Source organism: Pseudophryne corroboree, chromosome 1 (genome assembly GCF_028390025.1).
Source record: "Pseudophryne corroboree isolate aPseCor3 chromosome 1, aPseCor3.hap2, whole genome shotgun sequence".
In the NCBI taxonomy this organism is placed as follows: domain Eukaryota; kingdom Metazoa; phylum Chordata; class Amphibia; order Anura; family Myobatrachidae; genus Pseudophryne; species Pseudophryne corroboree.
Window position 1 is genome coordinate 138689992 of NC_086444.1, and position 21778 is coordinate 138711769.

Below are 21778 nucleotides of genomic sequence, written 5' to 3' on the forward strand. Positions count from 1 at the left end.
CCCCTTGCAGGTTCACTGCGTTCACCACGCTGCGGGCACGGTGGCGCGCCACGCTATTTATTCTCCCTGCAGGGGTGTGGTGGAGACCCCAAGAGGGAGTACAATTGTTGGTATGCCGGCAGTCGGGATTCCGGTGCCGGTATACTGAGAGCCGGGATCCCGACAGTCGGCATATCAAATGGCTCCTTTTGACACTGCATACGGTATATAGCTGAAGGCAGAGTACTGTTCTCTGTTATCAGCTATTTCCGCAGAAGCTGGCTACAGACGTTGGGCCCACATAGCTCTTTAATGCATTACTAGTAGGATGCCTGCTGTGTGCAGGGAAATAGTACAGTTAGGAGTTTGTGGCCATTTCAGATAAAAAGTCATCTTTCTCCCCAAGCAGAATTGTTTTTCTTTTCCTATTTTCTGTTACATTAGCAGTAAATCTTGTTTTCATTTTGGTCATCCAGCATCATTTGTATAATACAACTACAATTACAGCCGTTAGCCAGTATGGTATTATTTATGTAATAACACTACAAATACAGCTCTGTATGGAACCACTTTATTACAAAGAAAGACTGTGGGGCAGATTAAGCCTGGAGCAGGGATAAAGAAATGATAAAGAAGTGATAAGCCAGTCAGCTCCTAACTGCCATTTTTCAAATCCAAAATGATTGGCTGCTGTGTTATCACCTTGCGCTTATCACTGCTTTATCACTTCTCAAGCCTTAATACATCTACCCCATATTTCAGGGTATCCGTTCACATGGTCGACAGTCATTAGGTCGACCGCTATTGGTCGACATTGACATGGTCGACATGGACACATGGTCGACACATGAAAATGGTCGACACATGAAAAGGTCAACAAGAGTTTAACTTTTTTTTCTTTTGGGGAACTTTTCCATACTTTACGATCCACGTGGACTACGATTGGAACGGTAATCTGTGCCGAGCGAAGCGGTAGCGAAGCGAAGGCACCATGCCCGAAGCATGCCATGCGAGGGGCCGCGGTGCACTAATTGGGGTTCCCAGTCACTTTACGCAAAAAACGACACCAAAAAAAAGTTTAAAAACTCATGTCGACCTTTTCATGTGTCGACCATGTGTCCATGTCGACCATGTCAATGTCGACCAATAGTGGTCGACCTAATGACTGTCGACCATAACATGGTCGACCATTCATACCGAAACCATAATTCAGCTGTCCTGCAAGTCTGCTGTGTACTGCTGTGTTCACTCGCAGGGGTCTAGTCATGAAGCAGTGAAAACAGTGGAGAAGTTGCCTATGGCAACCAATCAGCATCTCCCTTACATTTTATAGAATGTACTTGATAAAGGCTTCCTTCAGAGCTGATTGGTTGCCATGATCAACTTCTCCACTGGTCCTTTTCTCCACTCTTTTCACTACTTCATGAACAGACCCCACAGTGACTGACTACATCATTTGTACAGTATTCCACATACACAGACACAGAAGGCATGTACACAAGCAAGCATGGATTTATTACTTGATTGTGTTTGACATATTAAACGGCCGCCAAATGCTTTCAATAGCTTTTAAGCTCTATGAAGCATGGATTGCTTTTTCATTGTTTTCTTACATCGGAACTTGCTATTGTTCTTGATTTAGTGTTCACTCTAGGCTGTTTTAGCAGGGCGCCGCGCCCTGCCCGTTTTTTTAGCAGGAAAAACCCGCCCTGCCCCTTTTGCGGCGCCCTGCTAGAACAGCCGCCCGCTTCCTCCCTCCCAGCGTGTAAAGATGCCGTGCGCATGCACGTGGCATCCATTCACGCATTGGGAGAGAGCTGGGGGAAGCCCAGCACCGACGGAGGTGCTGGCCACGCCCCCAAAAGTGATATCGCCGGCCACAGACGCTCTCTATAGTAGCGTCTGTGGGCCGCACCGCCCACTAAAATGATGTAGGCATGGCCACGCCCCCTAACTTGCGTGGCCGCGCCCCCATTTCGGGCGCGCGCGCACATATGCCCCCGGAGTCCGGCGCCATGCCCCATTTCACTTCTAGAGTGAACACTATTGATTTGTCATACAGTATGTGCATTAAGTAGAACCACATAACTAACCTGATGCATACAGTAGCTGCATGCAAATTCCGAGAGTGGATAGATCTTGCAATACTTAGCAAACTGTGGGGGGGAATTCAACTGTTTATTCACGTTCGATCTCGCGTCTAAAGTGATGGTAGATCGCAGCAGCAATATTCAATTGCCTCCATTTATCGTGCTGATCGCGCCCATTACACTGGGGTTTAGGCTCGCAAAGCGGGATATGATTACCCATCATCAATTTCCCCAGATGATTCATCAGTATGGTACTGATCGCATACAAAGTTGAAGAAACAGTAATACTCTACAAGAGATAGACGCCCCAGGTTGAATAGTGCAGAGCTAATATTTCATCCACATATATTTATACTTGAATCTGCTTTTAAGTGCAAGAAGTGAGAAGTACTTTTCTGAACATATTCAGTCCCCATATCACTAACTGTAGAAGGTACAGTCCCCTGAACTTCAAACAACTATATAGCAGATTGGGCAGCCAAGCGCAGGAAATATATACGTTATGGTAAGAACTTACCGTTGATAACGTGATTTCTCTTATGTCCACAGGTATCCACAGGATAACATTGGGATATTGTCGAGCGACAGCGAAAATGGCACCAACACGGTCACGAGCTTTCTGGCCTCCCAGGATGCATTGGGGCCTTTACCATATAGTCCCGCCCACTGACTCCGTCAAATCAGTTCTTTCCACAGCGATTTTAGGCAGGAACATCAGGTAGAGACCTGTTTAGGCGATAAGAACACACATGCACACCCTTCCATACAAGAAGGAAGAGGTTTTAGTGATTGTCTAGATCCTCAAATCAGATGCGTCAGGGTGGGATCCCTGTGGACATAAGAGAAATCACGTTATCAATGGTAAATTCTTACCATAACGTATATTTCTCTGGCTGGGTCCACAGGATTATCCACAGGATAACATTGGGATTCCCAAAGCCATTTTAGTGGTGGGGATGCTCCTGATTGCACAGGAGGACCTTTCGCCCGAAGTCTGCGTCATGAGAGGCAAAAGTATCCAAGGCATAATGTCTGATGTATGTGTTTATGGAAGACCATGTGGCTGCCTTACATATCTGTTCTGCTAAAGCACCCTGTTGTGCTGCCCAAGAAGGACCTACCTTACGTGTAGAGTGTGCAGAGACATTAGCCGGAATAGGGAGATCTGCATGAGAATAAGCTTCTGATATTACCATTCGGAGCCATCTCGCCAGCGTCTGTTTACTAGCAGGCCATCCTCTTCTATGAAATCCGTAGAGAATGAAGAGGGAATCTGTTTTTCTGATGGCACTAGTACGATCTATGTAGATTCTTAAAGCTCAAACTACGTCCAGCGCGCTTCTCCCGCAGAAAGTCCTGATACCTGAAAAAGCTGGGACTGCAATCTCTTCATTCAGGTGAAACTTTGATACCACCTTTGGAAGATAACTAGATCTCGTTCTGAGAACTGCTCTGTCTGGAAAAAAACTTAGGAAAGGAGACTTACATGATAATGCTCCTAAATCTGACACTCTTCTGGCTGACGCCATTGCCAGTAAAAAAAAAAGCACTTTAGCCGTTAACCATTTAAGATCTGCTCTCTTAAGTGGTTCAAACAGAGGACCCTGGAGAAATTTAAGAACTAAATTCAAATCCCAGGGAGCTGCAGGAGGAACAAATGGAGGTTGAATATGTACTACTCCTTGGAAAAATGTACGTACATCCTGTAAATCAGCAATCTTTTGCTGCAACCATACAGTTAATGCTGATACTTGAACCCTCAAGGAAGCAACTTTCAAACCCTTATCCAATCCTGCTTGAAGGAAATCCAAAATCCTGGACACTTTAAAAGATCTCGGATTGAAATTTTTTCCAGTACACCAATGAATATAGGCTTGCCATATTCTATGATACACACGGGCCGAAGAAGGCTTTCTTGCTCTAAGCATAGTTTGGATTACTTGTTTCGAAAATCCTTTAGACTCTAAGATAGAGGTTTCAACAGCCACGCCGTCAAAGACAGGCGATCCAGATGACTGTGACAACAAGGACCCTGCATTAGCAGATCTGGACGTTGAGGAAGCAGTATCGGCGCTTCCATGGACATTCTCAACAGATCTGTGTACCAATGCCTTTTTGGCCAAGCTGGAGCTATTAGAATCATTGCTACTTTTGCTTGTTTTATCTTTCTCACTACTCTGGGTAACAGAGATTTTGGAGGGAACAGATACGCCAGCGAGAAACCTCCATTCTACTGACAGTGCGTCTACAAGGACCGCTCCTGGGTCCCTTGTTCTCGATCTGTACCTTGGAACTTTGTTGTTTAGACGAAACGCCATAAGGTCTATCTCTGGTAGACCCCATCTGTTCACCAGTGTCCGAAACACTTCTGGGTGTAGTGCCCATTCGGTTTCCTGAATAGTGTGTCGACTGAGAAAATCCGCTTCCCAGTTTAGTACACCCGGTACAAATACTGCTGACAATGCTGGGAGATGGAGTTCTGCCCATCTTAGAATGGGAGTTACTTCCTCCATCAGTCTCTTGCTGCGAGTACCTCCCTGATGATTGAGGTATGCTACTGCCGTCGCATTGTCTGAGCGAATCTGGACTGGTCTTCCCTGCAGGCTGTCCTTTGAGTAAATGGCCCTTATTTCGAACAGATTTATTGGCAGGCGACTTTCCCTTGCGGTCCTTTTTCCCTTGAACCATAGGCTTCCGAGTACCGCACCCCAGCCCTACAGGCTGGCATCTGTTGTCAGGACTTGCCACTCTTTTATCCAAAAGGGTCTCCCCTTGTTTAAATGGTCTGTCTGTAGCCACCACGCTAGAGACCTTTTTACGCTTACTGGAAATTTTATCATCTGCTTTTTTATCGTCTGATGATTTCCGTTCCATTTGGTCAGAATAAGGTGCTGCAATGGTCTGGAATGGAATTGCGCATATTCCACCATGTCGAAGGTTGATACCATCAGACCCAACAGTCGCATTGCTGCACGGACTGACATTGTCTGGGCGTGCGACGCTTCCTGAGCCATGACCTGCACCTTGACTATCTTTTTCTCCTAGGAGAACTTTCTGTAGGTCTGAATCTAATATGGCCCCCAAATGAACCATCCGCTGTGACGGATTCAGGGACGACTTTTCCCAATTTATGAGCCACCCGTGTCTCTGTAAACAAACTATCGTCTGTTGAAGATGGCTCAACAGTAAATCTTGCGACTGTGCTAAGATTAACAGGTCGTCTAGGTATGGGAATATTCTTATCCCCTGTTTGCGCAGACAAGCTGCCATAACCACCATAATCTTGGTAAACGCCCTGGATGCTGTAGCTAGCCCGAAGGGCAGAGCTTGGAACTGAAAATGTTCTTGGAGGATGGCAAACCTGAGGTAACACTGATGTGACAGTGCTATAGGCACATGTAGGTAAGCATCCCGTACATCCAGAGATACCATGTAGTCTCCCGGTTCCATAGCCAACATTATGGAGCGTAACGTCTCCATGTGGAACTTTGGGATCCATATGTATTTGTTCAACATTTTCAGATTGAGAATTGGTCGATATGACCCATTTGGTTTCTTGATTAGAAATAGATTGGAGTAAAACCCCTGTCCCTTTTGTGATGGAGGTACTGGGACAATTACACCTGACTGCAGTAATTTTTGGACTGCTTCTTGCAGGGCATTGGCCTTCGACTCTATACGTGACGGGCTGGTGCAAAAAAATCTTTGAGGACGCTGCCTCCTGAATGGGAACCCATACCCCTGAGATACTACCTTCTGCACCCAAGCATCTGCTGTTGACTGTTGCCATATGTGTGCAAAATGAAGGAGTCAGCCCCCAACCCTGGAATCCTCCAGGCGGAGGCCCGTCTCTTCAGGCTGACTGTTTCTGTTCAGGCTTGGAAGCTGGCTTTTTGCTAGCCCACTGCTTCCTACCCCTGGATTTAAACTGGGGTTGCTTGGGCTCTTTAGCTTTCGCTTTGCTTTGCCAACGAAATGAGCAAAATTTTAAACCCTTAGATTTAGGATTATAAGTAGCCGGAAATCTGAACTTTTTCGATTCAGCCTCTGATTCTAGGCTATCCGATGAAGGAAGGTTTTCCAAATATATTACCGACAAAAGGCAATGCTTCCAATTCCTTCTTGGATTCCGCATCTGCCTTCCAGGTACGAAGCCAAACTGCTCTGCGAGCAACTACTGTCAAGGCTGAAGCTTTAGAAGCAACTGTACCTACATCAATTGCTGCTTCTTCCAAATACTGGGCAGATTGTCTTAAACAGCAAAAACGATCCTCTTGCTCCCTAGTAGGAGAAGGGATGTCATTCTCTCGTTCCTCTATCCATTCGCCTATTGCCTTTGCTACCCAGGCCGAAGCCATAGCAGGTCTTACCACTGCTCCTACTAGAGAAAATATATTTTTCAAAAGGCTCTCTACCCTTCTGTCTGTGACATCATTTAGTGAGGTAGATGACAGTGGTAAAGCAGATTTATGCACGAGTCGCAGAACATGTGCATCTACTTTTGGAGGAACTTCTCTTTTCGAACAATCCACAGCTGGAAATGGATAATAAGAATCCCATCTTTTAGGAATCTTATACTTTTTACTGGGCGCTGCCCAAGACTCATCCATCATTTCCGTCAGCTCATCTGACGCTGGGAATTCAGCTTTCACTGATTTTGTTCGTTTAAATACAGGTGCTTTAGCTTTTAACACGGTCTTGGCTGGCTCTTCCAATGAGAGAACAGCCTTCACAGCATTAATAAGTTCAGCTACATCTTCTGAACTAAAGCTCTGCGACTGATCATCATACGGAGTATTCAAATCTATTGTATCATCCTCCGATGTATCATCTTGTGTAGTCTGCCACACAGACGTATCTGCCTTAGTCTTACCTGTCCCTTGGTTGCTTGTAGAGGCTACTGGAACCAAACCATAGGAAGGGAGCTGCATGTATGGGTTCATAGTGTAACCTAACCCTTGAGGTGGTGCTACCGGAGTTAACCTGTCCGCTATTGAAGATAGAGTCTTTGCGAACATATTCCATGGTGGCTCTGTTGGTGGTTGAACCAACTCCTGTTTTTTACTTTGCTGAAAAGCGAAACAGTTTGCACACAAACCCTCATAAGTGACCAATTGATTCAATTACCCCTGACTTACAAGATAAGCATGTTAGGACTGTAGGAGTGCTTGATAAATTCTCCTCATCACTTTTGCCGCTCACAGACATGGTAATCTGTTATTGACTACACAATTTGTGACTGAAAATCACCCTATATGTCAGTATATAGAGGTGAGATCAATCTGACCACAGTGCACCTGATTTGAGGGTCAGAACAGGACTGACATTACACAGAAAAGTCAGCACACATACTAGCAGTCAGTCACATGTTAAAGCATTAGACATTGCCATATGAGAATACAACCTCCATAACAACTTATACATAAGTAGGAAAATTGGACTTCTGTTTTTTAACTGGTTCTTTTTTCCAACATAACATGCAGAAAACACAGTAATATACAGGTCTCATATGCAATAGGTACTAAAAATTAACTATTCATACTAAGAAGTAGAGAGAATTTTTAGTACTGTATACCCTGCCTCCGGAGAGCGGGATACAGGGAGACTCACCACACTTCCATATCCAAGCAAATACGCTCGGAAGACGCCGAGTGGATTCAGACGCTACTGATGTACACTACCGCACTTAATAACTGATAACGGACACAGTCGCTCACTGGCGGACACGGACGCTGAGCGGCTTCCACGTGTATGCAGACACTAAGGCCTGCGACTCGGTCTGGGCGGGATTTATAGTGTACACAACCGCAGCGTCTAAGCCGGATGTGAGGTCATTCAGTTCATGAAATGAGAGACGCGCGGAAACTGGCCATGAACTCGGAGGAGGGGCGGCCAGGAGAGCGTCTGAATCCCCCTGTTGACTTAAACTCCTAGGATCGCGGCCTCTACCTAGTCCTGGCGCCTATGATCCCCGGAGCGTAGCGCTGTCACACTCGAGATGTTCGGCGCATCAACACACTGTTTGCAGTCTCCCCCAAATCAGTGTAGCTGTGTCCTGACCCCTCTAGTAAGAGGAAGTCCATAGCCTCACCGTCTCCCCATGCTCCGGCCACAGCCTGGTTACGTCCGCTGGACCTGCTAGAACATCCGACACAGACGCCCGTCGAGACAGCACTAATACCCGAAGGTAAGCGTTGTTGCGACCCGGTGAGGAGTTGTTGGAGCGACTCTTTCTAGTATGCGTTTAAGACGCTGTTAAGAGAAGTCGCTCAAAAAAAACAATATAGTAAGTCTATAAAAATAAAATAATAAAAGCTTGAGGCTGCTACTCTCAGCAGCCCTGCGACCATGCAGCTTCCTACCGCACCAAGCAAAAAACTGATTTGACTGAGTCAGTGGGCGGGACTATATGGTGAAAGCCCCAATGCATCCTGGGAGGCCAGAAAGCTTGTGACTGTGTTGATGCCATTTTCGCTGTCGCTCGACAATATCCCAATGTTATCCTGTGGATACTCCTGTGGACCCAGCCAGAGAAATACATGTTATGACATAACCTCCGACCTCTGCGACTTTCCTATTATCCAGTTTTGTTTTATCATTGTGTCCAGTTGTAAAGCGTAACGGAATTTGCTGCTCTATATAAGAAACTGTTAATAAATAAATAACTGCAATTACTTCAGGCGGATAATAGAAGGATGCAGTGTTAAAAAAAAAAAAAATAGATCACTATGCATATAAACTAATTTGCAAAGAAACTATGTAACGCGCGAACTTCAGAAGTGCCTATATACTAATAGCTGCTACGGTAACCAGAACAGTTTGTGCAGGTGTGAATATTTATACTGCGATCAATTCTGATAACAAGGTGCTATCCTGTATGGGAGAGGTTACTATTCCTAGAAGATAGATGGGAACAGCAACACAACACTGTAACATACATTCATTAGTGTCATACACAACCTGCACAGACAGCACAGACCTGGGCTGTGACATTACCCCGATGTGGTAGAGAATGTGATAATTTTAAAGCAAAAAAAAACCCAATTATATATATATATATATATATATATATGTGTGTCAAACCGGCACTCCATTCTATAATGATACCTGCCCTGGCACCCTCCTCATGTGGGGTAGATATATATATATATATATATATATATATATATATATATACATACATACATATACACATACATACATACATATACACATACATACATACATACATACGAATGGACAGATACATATACAGATAACTAAATCTCTTGTGCTTTAGAACCATCATGTATGAGCATGAGATGTTATATGTTAGGCATATCTTGACTCAGCCTCCAGCACCCCATCCCCAGCACTCCTGGCACTGCCATGCTGAGGCTGGCACAGCAGCTGGTGGCATTATTGTATAGAGCTGATGCGGTGACGTGTAGACTGTGGCCCCCTGTACAGACTCCTGGATGTAAGCCAGTCCCTGCGAGCAGCAGATGGCAGCTATGCCGTCAGCACATCCTCTGGGCACCAGGCTCACCTTTACTGCTCCTCCCGGGCCGGTCCGGCTCTGCCTGTTGCTGATGCCCTCCATCCTGCCCGCTGAGCCGTGCCTATTTGCAGCAGCAGCTGCAGCGACAGCCATATTGACAGCCCGGCCTCTTCCAACATTGAGCAGGGGCGCTCCCGCACTGCTGGAAGCAGAAATACATCCCGTGTATACATTCAAATTAGAAAAAGTTATTAGAGATTAAATTATATATAATATAACCTATTGAGTCACGTTACATGTTACCTGCGGACGCTTCCCTCGTAAATAATGGTGTACATTAAATCCAGTATCCCCCTGCCGAGTGATGAATGGTTAAACCCGGACTCTGCCAGTATATGTGCTATGCACAGCATAGCAGCACTCACTGTCACCGCGCAGCAGCGGCCATGTTTAGTATGGGAAAACAATAACGTCACGCGTACGGCCTGTGAACCCTTTTCCTGTGGCTTTTTTTTTTTTTATACCTCCCTTTGTGACTGACAGCACTGGTCACATGACCTGACAGCGGGACGAGCGCGAGCGCGCTGACGAGCTCGTCATCTACGCGCGCGCCGGCCTGTAATATTTTTGACCCAGTCGGCGTGCCGTAGAGATTGTATCCTGTTGTGGGCATTGCGGCTGGTGCGGGTTTGGGCATTTCAGGCGCCATGGATGTGAATCAGCCCAAGCAGGAGCATCTACTGGCACTTAAAGGTACGGGCGATAGGGGCAGGGTGGTGGTTCTGATGTGAAGAGAGGGTCGCTGTTTCTTTCTACTGCTTTGTGTCTGCTCTTCCCACTTCTGCCAGCCCAGCCCATGTCATGTCAGCTCGTTGGAGTCTGGTTAGTAGGCTGCATATGGTTTTTCAGTGGGGTGCTAGTACTCTGCAAATAATGAGCTTCAGTGCAAAGTTAGGGTAGAATATTGAATTAAAAAATAAAATACTTTATGTGTGATTGTTAAATAGTGTCTACTAATTGTCTTGTAAATCTGCATAGGTTATTATTCTTCTTATCCTTTATTTATATGGTGCCACAAGGGTTCTGCAGCGCCTTGCAGAGTACAGAAACAGTGAAAACCTAACAAGAAAAACATGCAAAAGATTAACATGGAATTCAAGTAATCGCAGCCTGTATGGCACGGATATATTTCCCGGTTAAGGTGCCCTGAACTGTTCATATAGCAGCCTGTGGTAAGCACGTGACTGCCCCAGGAGCAGCACTTAACGTAGTTTCGGCTCTTGCATACAGTTTAAGTACTGCCTTGTGGGCAGGCTGGTATTTGCATAGCTCTGGGCACTTTACCTACTGTTAGGAGCTGAAGCCACGCAGTAATGCCTGTGGCTAATGCTATTCCCCCGTTACGGTACAAAACATTGTAGAGCATGGATACAGTCAGTCAGAATACAGACTACTTAAAATCTCAACAAGGGCGCTGGAGGAAGGTAAACCTAACCCTCCTTCCCCGCAGCCTAAACCTCCCTGGCATACTTATGTTTGGGATTCCGGTGTCGCCATTCTGACAGCTCTCGGGATTCCAAATGCCTTGATGTCAATTACATCCCAGCTGCATGACCATTGCTGCACATGCAGTCATAATACCCACACACGTAGTGCCAGCTGAGGCCAAAGGTTCTGTGTCGCTGTTTGCAGGTTGAGGAGATGATGATGGTAAAAGTGTGGGAAGGAAGAGCACATGATGGAGGAATTCCCTGCTTTTGAGACCTTACAGCTTAAAAGGGAATGGGCAGACCGGAGTGACACAGATTAGATGAGTGTGATATGTAAAGTCGACAGTAAGTAGGTCGACCACTATAGGTTGACAGGTCAAAATGTCGACATGAGTTTTTTTTGGTGTCGTTTTCTCCGTACAGTGACCAGGAATCCCAATTAGTGCACCGTATACCCTCGCATGGTGAGCAAAGGCACGGTGCCTCGCCCTGCTACCACTGTGCTCGGCACAGGCTACCATTTCCAATTGTAGTCCACATGGATCGCAAAGTATGAAAAAGTAAAAAACAAATGTGAAACTCGTCAACCTTTTGACTTGTCGACCTAGAAACCCGGTCGACCAAAACATTGTCGACCTACTTACTGTCAACTTAAAGACCGGATCCCGATATTAGAGTACATAAGTGTGCTGCTGCAACAACAGGATAGATCTGAGGCATTGGGTAGTCTTACATTCCCAATACTATATACAATATATAAATAAGTGGGCGCTATTAAGGTTTAATAATTATTCTAACGGCAGCCCACACACAGTGGATCTGGACATCCATCAACAATTAGATATAAAATAAAATGAAATAAAAGGAGTAGTATGGGTGCTCAAAAATTAGAATGTTGATTCAGCTGCTGGTTTAACAATTAACCATTTTATTACTCATAAAAAGTTCATTTAGACACAAGTGTGATATCACTTTAAAAACAATGAAATGTATGACATGGAAACATTAAAATACTAGACAATACTGTCTTATCCTGGATATAGTCAAACTAGTTAGTTTGTATACAGAATATTAGTAAAGACATGCATAAATCAGCTGTTAGCTGCAGCAAGTGATGTGCAGAAACTGAGTTAGTAATAAAGCTGTTTAGTAAGGTGCTTGAGATTTACTGAATCGCTATACTTCACCAGATTCCCAGATATAGATAGAATGTCCCCTTCAGATATATTGGTGAGGCTCTTATTGGAGATATTGTCCCATCTGGCTGATTGCCAGCCGTGCACTTGTAGTATACAGCACAATCCCCACAGTGCTATCTGTGTAATCGAAATCCCTGCACTGCTGCAGTTGTAACACAGAGACAGGTCCAAGGTAGAAGGAACACTGGGGGACCACTGCCTGCGGCTAAAACCTGTGTGTCTGGATCCAGTCAAGCAGGGGATGCTGTGTGCCGTCTCTTACCGGGACTTCCAGTTGCGTTCCACGGTCAAAATTCCGGTCATCTGATGCGTTTCTCCGCCTAGTGGGACGGCGGTTTCATCAGAGGTATGGCTGTCCATCTCCAGGGTCTCTATTTATTACAATTACTTGCTCCTGATTGGTTGCAATAGCTTTGATCATTGCCCATGTCTGGGTCCTGCCTTTAGGATTTAGATGGGTAAGTCCAAACATATGTTTCTCACAAAAACTAGCAGCTGATTGGTTTTATTCATAAAGCAACAACACATATCCTAGACCAATATATCATTTATATTATAGAATAAAAACAAAACATACAATGAGGTGCCTGGCTTTGGGTACTATATTATTTCTCGGAGAACATACTAAAATCGATACTGATCACTATACAGTATCCGTTCAAAGAAAAAGGCACTTTAGTGTTACATATTCTCACATAAAGTTGCTCTGCATTTAAGCTAAACATTTTATATTCGCATAGCCGACGTGTGTATATTTAATCTCCATGTCAAAGTATTAAGAGCATGTTGAATTTCATTTGAACCCTATAAGTACCCATATTTCTCTGACTTCCTAAGTGGATGCTGGGACTCCGTAAGGACCATGGGGAATAGCGGCTCCGCAGGAGACTGGGCACAACTAAAGAAAGCTTTAGGACTACCTGGTGTGCACTGGCTCCTCCCACTATGACATTCCTCCAGACCTCAGTTAGAATCTTGTGCCCGGCTGAGCTGGATGCACACTAGGGGCTCTCCTGAGCTCCTAGAAAGAAAGTATAATTTAGGTTTTTTATTTTACAGTGAGATCTGCTGGCAACAGACTCACTGCTACGAGGGACTAAGGGGAGAAGAAGCGAACCTACCTGACTGGAGATAGCTTGGGCTTCTTAGGCTACTGGACACCATTAGCTCCAGAGGGATCGAACACAGGACCCGACCTCGATCGTTCGGTCCCGGAGCCGCGCCGCCGGCCCCCTTACAGAGCCAGAAGCAAGAAGTGGTCCGGAAAATCGGCGGCAGAAGACTTCAGTCTTCAACAAGGTAGCGCACAGCACTGCAGCTGTGCGCCATTGCTCCTCATGCACACCTCACACTCCGGTCACTAATGGGTGAGGGCGCTGGGGGGGGGCGCCCTGAGCAGCAATATAAAACACCTTGGCTGGCTAAATATCACAATATATAGTCCCAGAGGCTATATATGTGAAAAATACCCCTGCCAGAATTCCACAAAAAAGCGGGAGAAGTCCGCCGAAAAAGGGGCGGGGCTATCTCCCTCAGCACACTGGCGCCATTTTCTCTTCACAGTGCAGCTGGAAGACAGCTCCCCAGGCTCTCCCCTGTAGTTTTCAGGCTCAAAGGGTTAAAAAGAGAGGGGGGGCACTAAATTTAGGCGCAATATTGTGTATACAAGCAGCTATTGGGAAAAATCACTCAGTTATAGTGTTAATCCCTGCATTATATAGCGCTCTGGTGTGTGCTGACATACACTCTCTCTCTGTCTCCCCAAAGGACTTTGTGGGGTCCTGTCTTCAGTCAGAGCAATCCCTGTGTGTGTGCGGTGTGTCGGTACGGCTGTGTCGACATGTTTGAGGAGGATATGTGGAGGCGGAGCAGATGCCGATAAATGTGATGTCGCCCCCTGTGGGGCCGACACCAGAGTGGATGGATAGGTGGAAGGTATTAACCGACAGTGTCAACTCCTTATATAAAAGGCTGGATGACGTAACAGCTGTGGGACAGCCGGCTTCTCAGCCCGCGCCTGCCCAGGCATCTCAAAGGTCATCAGGGGCTCAAAAACGCCCGCTACCTCAGATGGCAGACACAGATGTCGACACGGAGTCTGACTCCAGTGTCGACGAGGTTGAGACATATACACAATCCACTAGGAACATCCGTAGCATGATCTCGGCAATAAAAAAATGTGTTACACATTTCTGACATCAACCCAAGTACCACTAACAAAAAAAAAAAAAGGGGGGGGTTTTATGTTTGGGGAGAAAAAGCAGCCAGTGTTTTGTTCCCCCATCCGACGAGTGAATGAAGTGTGTGAAGAAGCGTGGGTTCCCCCGATAAGAAACTGGTAATTTCTAAAAAGTTACTGATGGCGTACCCTTTCCCGCCAGAGGATAGGTCACGTTGGGAGATATCCCCTAGGGTGGATAAGGCGCTCACACGTTTGTCAAAAAAGGTGGCACTGCCGTCTTAGGATACGGCCACTTTGAAGGTGCCTGCTGATAAAAAGCAGGAGGCTATCCTGAAGTCTGTATTTACACACTCAGGTACTATACTGAGACCTGAAATTGCCTCAGCATGGATAGTGCTGCTGCAGCGAAAAAAAGGTCTGTTACCCTGTCAGGACAGGGATACTATTTTGCTAACCATAGAGCATATTAAAAGACGTCGTCTTGTATATGAGGGATGCACAGAGGGATATTTGCCGGCTGGCATCCAGAATTTAATGCAGTGTCCATTCTGCCAGGAGGGTATTAGGGACCCGGCAGTGGACAGGTGATGCTGACTTTAAAGGCACATAGAGATTCTGCCTTATAAGGGTGAGGAATTGTTTGGGGATGGTCTTTGGGACCTCGTATCCACAGCAACAGCTGGGAAGAAAATTTTTTACCTCTGGTTTCCTCACAGCCTAAGAAAACACTGTATTATCAAGTACAGTCCTTTCGGCTTCAGAAAAGCAAGCGGGTCAAAGGCGCTTCCTTTCTGCACAGAGACAAGGGAAGAGGGAAAAGCTGCACCAGACAGCCAGTTCCCAGGATCAAAAATCTTCCCCCGCTTCCTCTGAGTCCACCGCATGACGCTGGGGCTCCACAGGTGGAGCCAGGTGCGGTGGGGGCGCGTCTCGGGAACTTCAGCGACCAGTGGGCTCGCTCACAGGTAGATCCCTGAGTTCTGCAAGTAGTATCACAGGGATACAAGCTGGAGTTCGAGGCGACTCCCCCTCGCCGTTACCTCAAATCAGCCTTGCCTGCTGCCCTCGGAGAAAGGGGAGGTAGTACTGGCGGCAATTCACAAGCTGTACTTCCAGCAGGTGATAATCAAGGTACCCCTCCTTCAACAAGGACGGGGTTACTATTCCACAATGTTTGTGGTACCGAAACCGGACGGTTCGGTGAGAACCATTTTAAAATTGAAATCCTTGAACACATATATAAAAAAATTCAAGTTCAAGATGGAATCGCTCAGGGCGGTTATTGCAAGCCTGGACGAGGGAGATTACATGGTATCTCTGGACATCAAGGATGCTTACCTGCATGTCCCCATTTACCATCCTCACCAGGAGTACCTCAGATTTGTGGTACAGGATTGTCATTACCAATTCCAGACGTTGCCGTTCGGTCTGTCCACGGCACCGAGGGTATTTACCAAGGTAATGGCCGAAATGAAGATACTCCTTCGAAAAAAGGGAGTTTTTAATTATCCCATACTTGGACGATCTCCTGATAAAGGCGAGGTCCAGGGAGCAGTTGTTGGTCGGGGTAGCACTATCTCTGGAAGTGCTACAACAGCACGGTTGGATTCTAAATATTCTAAAGTCACAGCTGGTCCCTACGACACGTCTACTGTTCCTGGGAATGGGTCTGGACACAGACCAGAGAAAAAAAAAAGTGTTTCTCCCGGAGGAGAAAGCCAAGGAGCTGTCATCTCTAGTCAGAGGCCTCCTGAAACCAAAACAGGTGTCGGTGCATCACTGCACGCGAGTCCTGGGAAAAATGGTAGCTTCCTACGAAGCAATTCCATTCGGCAGGTTCCATGCAAGAACCTTTCAGTGGGACCTGTTGGACAAGTGGTCCGGATCGCATCTCAGATGCATCGGCTGATAACCCTGTCTCCAAGGACCAGGGTGTCTCTGCTGTGGTGGCTGCAGAGTGCTCATCTTCAAGAGGGCCGCAGATTCGGCATACAGGACTGGGTCCTGGTGACCACGGATGCCAGCCTTCGAGGCTGGGGGGCAGTCACACAGGGAAGAAACTTCCAGGGACTATGGTCAAACCAGGAGATTTCCCTACACATAAATATTCTGGAACTGAGGGCCATTTACAATGCCCTAAGTCAAGCAAGACCCCTGCTTCTAAACCAGCCGGTACTGATTCAGTCAGACAACATCACGGCGGTCGCCCATGTAAACAACAGGGCGGTACAAGAAGCAGGGTGGCGATGGCAGAAGCCACAAGGATTCTCAGATGGGCGGAAAATCACGTGTTAGCACTGTCAGCAGTGTTCATTCCGGGAGTGGACAACTGGGAAGCAGACTTCCTCAGCAGGCACGACCTCCACCGGGGAGAGTGGGGACTTCATCAAGAAGTCTTCCAAATGATTGTAAACCGTTGGGAAAGGCCACAGGTGGACATGATGGCGTTCCGCCTCAATAAAAAGCTAAAAAGATATTGCGCCAGGTCAAGGGACCCTCAGGCGATAGCTGTGGATGCTCTAGTGACACCGTGGGTGTACCAGTCGGTTTAGGTGTTCCCTCCTCTGCCCCTCATACCCAAGGTACTGAGAATAATAAGAAGGAGAGGAGTAAGAACTATACTCGTGGTTCCGGATTGGCCAAGAAGTGCTTGGTACCCAGAACTTCAAGAAATGATCTCAGAGGACCCATGGCCTCTGCCGCTCAGACAGTACCTGCTGCAGCAGGGGCCCTGTCTGTTCCAAGACTTACCGCAGCTGCGTTTAAAGGCATGGCGGTTGAACACCGGATCCTGAAGGAAAAGGGCATTCCGGAGGAAGTCATTCCTACGCTGGTTAAAGCCAGGAAAGATGTAACCGCAAAACATTATCACCGCATATGGCGAAAATATGTTGCGTGGTGTGAGGCCAGGAAGGCCCCAACGGAGGAATTTCAGTTGGGTCGATTTCTGCACTTCCTACAGTCAGGGGTGACTATGGGCCTAAAATTGGGTTCCATTAAGGTCCAGATTTCGGCTCTGTCGATTTTTCTTCCAGAAAGAACTGGCTTCACTCCTTGAAGTTCAGACATTTGTTAAGGGAGTGCTGCATATTCAGCCCCCGTTTGTGCCTCCAGTGGCACCTTGGGATCTCAACGTGGTGTTTGGTTTCCTAAAGTCACATTGGTTTGAGCCACTTAAAACCGTGGATTTGAAATATCTCACGTGGAAAGTGGTCATGCTGTTGGCCTTGGCTTCGGCCAGGCGTGTGTCAGAATTGGCGGCTTTGTCATGTAAAAGCCCTTATCTGATTTTCCATATGGATAGGGCAGAATTGAGGACTCGTCCCCAGTTTCTCCCTAAGGTGGTATCAGCTTTTCATTTGAACCAACCTATTGTGGTGCCTGCGGCTACTAGGGACTTGGAGGATTCCAAGTTACTGGACGTAGTCAGGGCCTTGGAAATATATGTTTCCAGGACGGCTGGAGTCAGGAAAACTGACTCTCTATTTATCCTGTATGCACCCAACAAGCTGGGTGCTCCTGCTTCGAAGCAGACTATTGCTCGCTGGATCTGTAACACAATTCAGCTTGCGCATTCTGCGGCTGGACTGCCGCATCCTAAATCTGTAAAAGCCCATTCGACGAGGAAAGTGGGCTCTTCTTGGGCGGCTGCCCGAGGGGTCTCGGCTTTACAACTTTGCCGAGCTGCTACTTGGTGGGGTTCAAACACTTTTGCAAGAGTCTACAAGTTTGATACCCTGGCTGAGGAGGACCTTGAGTTTGCTCATTCGGTGCTGCAGAGTCATCCGCACTCTCCCGCCCGTTTGGGAGCTTTGGTATAATCCCCATGGTCCTTACGGAGTCCCAGCATCCACTTAGGACGTCAGAGAAAATAAGATTTTACTCACCGGTAAATCTATTTCTCGTAGTCCGTAGTGGATGCTGGGCGCCCATCCCAAGTGCGGATTGTCTGCAATACTTGTATATAGTTATTGTTAACTAAAGGGTTATTGTTGAGCCATCTGTTCAGAGGCTCGGTTATATTTCATACTGTTAACTGGGTATAGTTATCACGAGTTATACGGTGTGGCTGGTATGAGTCTTACCCGGGATTCAAAATCCTTCCTTATTGTGTCAGCTCTTCCGGGCACAGTATCCTAACTGAGGTCTGGAGGAGGGTCATAGTGGGAGGAGTCAGTGCACACCAGGTAGTCCTAAAGCTTTCTTTAGTTGTGCCCAGTCTCCTGCGGAGCCGCTATTCCCCATGGTCCTTACGGAGTCCCAGCATCCACTACGGACTACGAGAAATAGATTTACCGGTGAGTAAAATCTTATTTCTCTGACGTCCTAAGTGGATGCTGGGGACTCCGTAAGGACCATGGGGAATAGCGGCTCCGCAGGAGACAGGGCACAAAAGTAAAAGCTTTAGGATCAGGTGGTGTGCACTGGCTCCTCCCCCTATGACCCTCCTCCAAGCCTCAGTTAGGTTTTTGTGCCCGGCCGAGAAGGGTGCAATCTAGGTGGCTCTCCTAAAGAGCTGCTTAGAGTAAAAGTTTTGTTAGGTTTTTTATTTTCAGTGAGTCCTGCTGGCAACAGGCTCACTGCAACGCGGGACTTAGGGGAGAAGAAGTGAACTCACCTGCGTGCAGGATGGATTGGCTTCTTAGGCTACTGGACACTAGCTCCAGAGGGACGATCACAGGTACAGCCTGGATGGGTCACCGGAGCCGCGCCGCCGACCCCCTTGCAGATGCTGAAGAGAGAAGAGGTCCAGAAATCGGCGGCTGAAGACTTCCCAGTCTTCTTAAGGTAGCGCACAGCACGGCAGCTGTGCGCCATTGCTCTCAGCACACTTCACACCAACGGTCACTGAGGGTGCAGGGCGCTGGGGGGGGCGCCCTGGGCAGCAATGAAAGTACCTATGCTGGCTAAAAATACATCACATATAGCCCCTGAGGCTATATGGATGTATTTAACCCCTGCCAGGTTGTCAGAAAAACCGGGAGAAGAGCCCGCCGGAAAGTGGGATACTCAACCTGTAATAAGTGTTTTCCCTTATAGCATCTTAATATATTATAATATCGCCACACAAAATGCCCCCCCTCTCTGTTTTAACCCTGTTTCTGTAGTGCAGTGCATGGGAGAGCCTGGGAGCCTTCCTAGCAGCGGAGCTGTGTAGGAAAATGGCGCTGTGTGCTGGCAAGCGGGCAAAAGGCCAGTCATATCTGCCCAGGGGTAGAGGAAAGGAAAAAAGACTGCAGCAGGCAGCCCCTTCCCAGGAACAGAAGCCCTCCACCGCTTCTGCCAAGTCCTCAGCATGACGCTGGGGCCTTACAAGCGGACTCAGGTGCGGTGGGGGGTCGTCTCAAGAGTTTCAGCGCGCAGTGGGCTCACTCGCAAGTGGACCCCTGGATCCTACAGGTAGTATCTCAGGGGTACAGATTGGAATTCGAGACGTCGCCTCCTCGCAGGTTCCTGAAGTCTGCTTTACCAACGTCTCCCTCCGACAGGGAGGCAGTATTGGAAGCAATTCACCAGCAGGTGATAATCAAAGTACCCCTCCTACAACAAGGAAAGGGGTATTATTCCACACTATTTGTGGTACCGAAGCCAGACGGCTCGGTGAGACCTATTCTAAATCTGAAATCTTTGAACACTTACATACAAAGGTTCAAATCAAGATGGAGTCACTCAGAGCAGTGATAGCGAACCTGGAAGAGGGGACTATATGGTGTCCTTGGACATCAAGGATGCTTACCTCCATGTCCCAATTTGCCCTTCTCACCAAGGGTACCTCAGGTTCGTGGTACTGAACTGTCACTATCAGTTCAGACGCTGCCGTTTGGATTGTCCACGGCACCCCGGGTCTTTACCAAGGTAAGGGCCGAAATGATGATTCTTCTTCGAAGAAAAGACGTCTTAATTATCCCTTACTTGGGCGATCTCCTGATAAGGGCAAAGTCCAGGGAACAGTTGGAGGTCGGAGTAGCAGTACTGCTACAACAGCACGGGTGGATTCTAAATATTCCAAAATCGCAGCTGATCCCGACGACACGTCTGCTGTTCCTAGGGATGATTCTGGACACAGTCCAGAAAAAGGTGTTTCTCCCGGAGGAGAAAGCCAGGGAGTTATCCGAGCTAGTCAGGAACCTCCTAAAACCAGGAAAAGTGTCAGTGCATCATTGCACAAGGGTCCTGGGAAAAATGGTGGCTTCTTACGAAGCGATTCCATTCGGCAGATTTCACGCAAGAACTTTTCAGTGGGATCTGCTGGAAAAATGGTCCGGATCGCATCTTCAGATGCATCAGCGGATAACCCTGTCTCCAAGGACAAGGGTGTCTCTTCTGTGGTGACTGCAGAGTGCTCATCTACTAGAGGGCCGCAGATTCGGCATTCAGGACTGGGTCCTGGTGACCACGGATGCCAGCCTGAGAGGCTGGGGAGCAGTCACACAGGGAAAAAATTTCCAGGGAGTGTGGTCAAGTCTGGAGACTTCTCTCCACATAAATATACTGGAGCTAAGGGCAATTTACAATGCTCTAAGCTTAGCAAGACCTCTGCTTCAAGGTCAGCCGGTATTGATCCAGTCGGACAACATCACGGCAGTCGCCCACGTAAGCAGACAAGGCGGCACAAGAAGCAGGAGGGCAATGGCAGAAACTGCAAGGATTCTTCGCTGGGCGGAAAATCATGTGATAGCAGTGTTCATTCCGGGAGTGGACAACTGGGAAGCAGACTTCCTCAGCAGGCACGACCTCCACCCGGGAGAGTGGGGACTTCATCTGGAAGTCTTCCACATGATTGTGAACCGTTGGGAAAGACCAAAGGTGGACATGATGGCGTCCCGCCTGAACAAAAAACTGGACAGGTATTAAGCCAGGTCAAGAGACCCTCAGGCAATAGCTGTGGACGTTCTGGTAACACCGTGGGTGTACCAGTCGGTGTATGTGTTCCCTCCTCTGCTTCTCATACCCAAGGTACTGAGAATTATAAGACGTAGAGGAGTAAGAACTATACTCGTGGCTCCGGATTGGCCAAGAAGGACTTGGTACCCGGAACTTCAAGAGATGCTCACAGAGGGACCCATGGCCTCTGCCGCTAAGAAGGGACTTGCTTCAGCAAGTACCATGTCTGTTCCAAGACTTACCGCGGCTGCGTTTGACGGCATGGCGGTTGAACGCCGGATCCTAAGGGAAAAAGGCATTCCGGAAGAGGTCATCCCTACCCTGGTCAAAGCCAGGAAGGAGGTGACCGCACAACATTATCACCACAGGTGGCGAAAATATGTTGCGTGGTGTGAGGCCAGGAAGGCCCCCACGAAGAAATTTCAACTCTGTCGATTCCTGCATTTCCTGCAAACAGGAGTGTCTATGGGCCT

General features: G+C 47.4%; 2 protein-coding genes across 8 annotated transcripts in view; one reads left to right on the forward strand and one right to left on the reverse strand.

Moving 5' to 3' along the window:
- Nucleotides 1-10012, reverse strand: part of TRIM23 (tripartite motif containing 23) — a 47681-nt gene extending 37669 nt beyond the window's left edge. The window contains exons 1-2 of one of the 2 annotated variants that reach the window (XM_063963215.1): nt 9853-10012; nt 9598-9748 (exon numbers count right to left, since the gene is read on the reverse strand). In XM_063963215.1, the coding sequence (XP_063819285.1) occupies nt 9598-9748; nt 9853-9962 (261 nt within the window). In that variant the 5' untranslated portion in view covers nt 9963-10012. Of the gene's footprint in view, nt 1-9597; nt 9752-9852 lie in introns of both variants that reach the window. The other variant, XM_063963209.1, reaches the window with a different exon arrangement.
- A 62-nt stretch (nt 10013-10074) lies between these two features.
- The window catches only part of LOC135057294 (trafficking protein particle complex subunit 13), a 69032-nt gene continuing 57328 nt past the window's right edge, over nt 10075-21778 (forward strand). For 2 of the 6 annotated variants that reach the window (XM_063963185.1, XM_063963196.1), the window contains exon 1: nt 10080-10302. Coding sequence is in view for 1 of the 6 variants with exons in the window: in XM_063963204.1 (XP_063819274.1) it covers nt 10257-10302 (46 nt within the window). In the remaining 5 variants the exon portion in view is untranslated. Of the gene's footprint in view, nt 10303-21778 lie in introns of all 6 variants that reach the window. The other 4 variants (XR_010244131.1, XM_063963190.1, XM_063963193.1 and 1 more) reach the window with 4 other exon arrangements.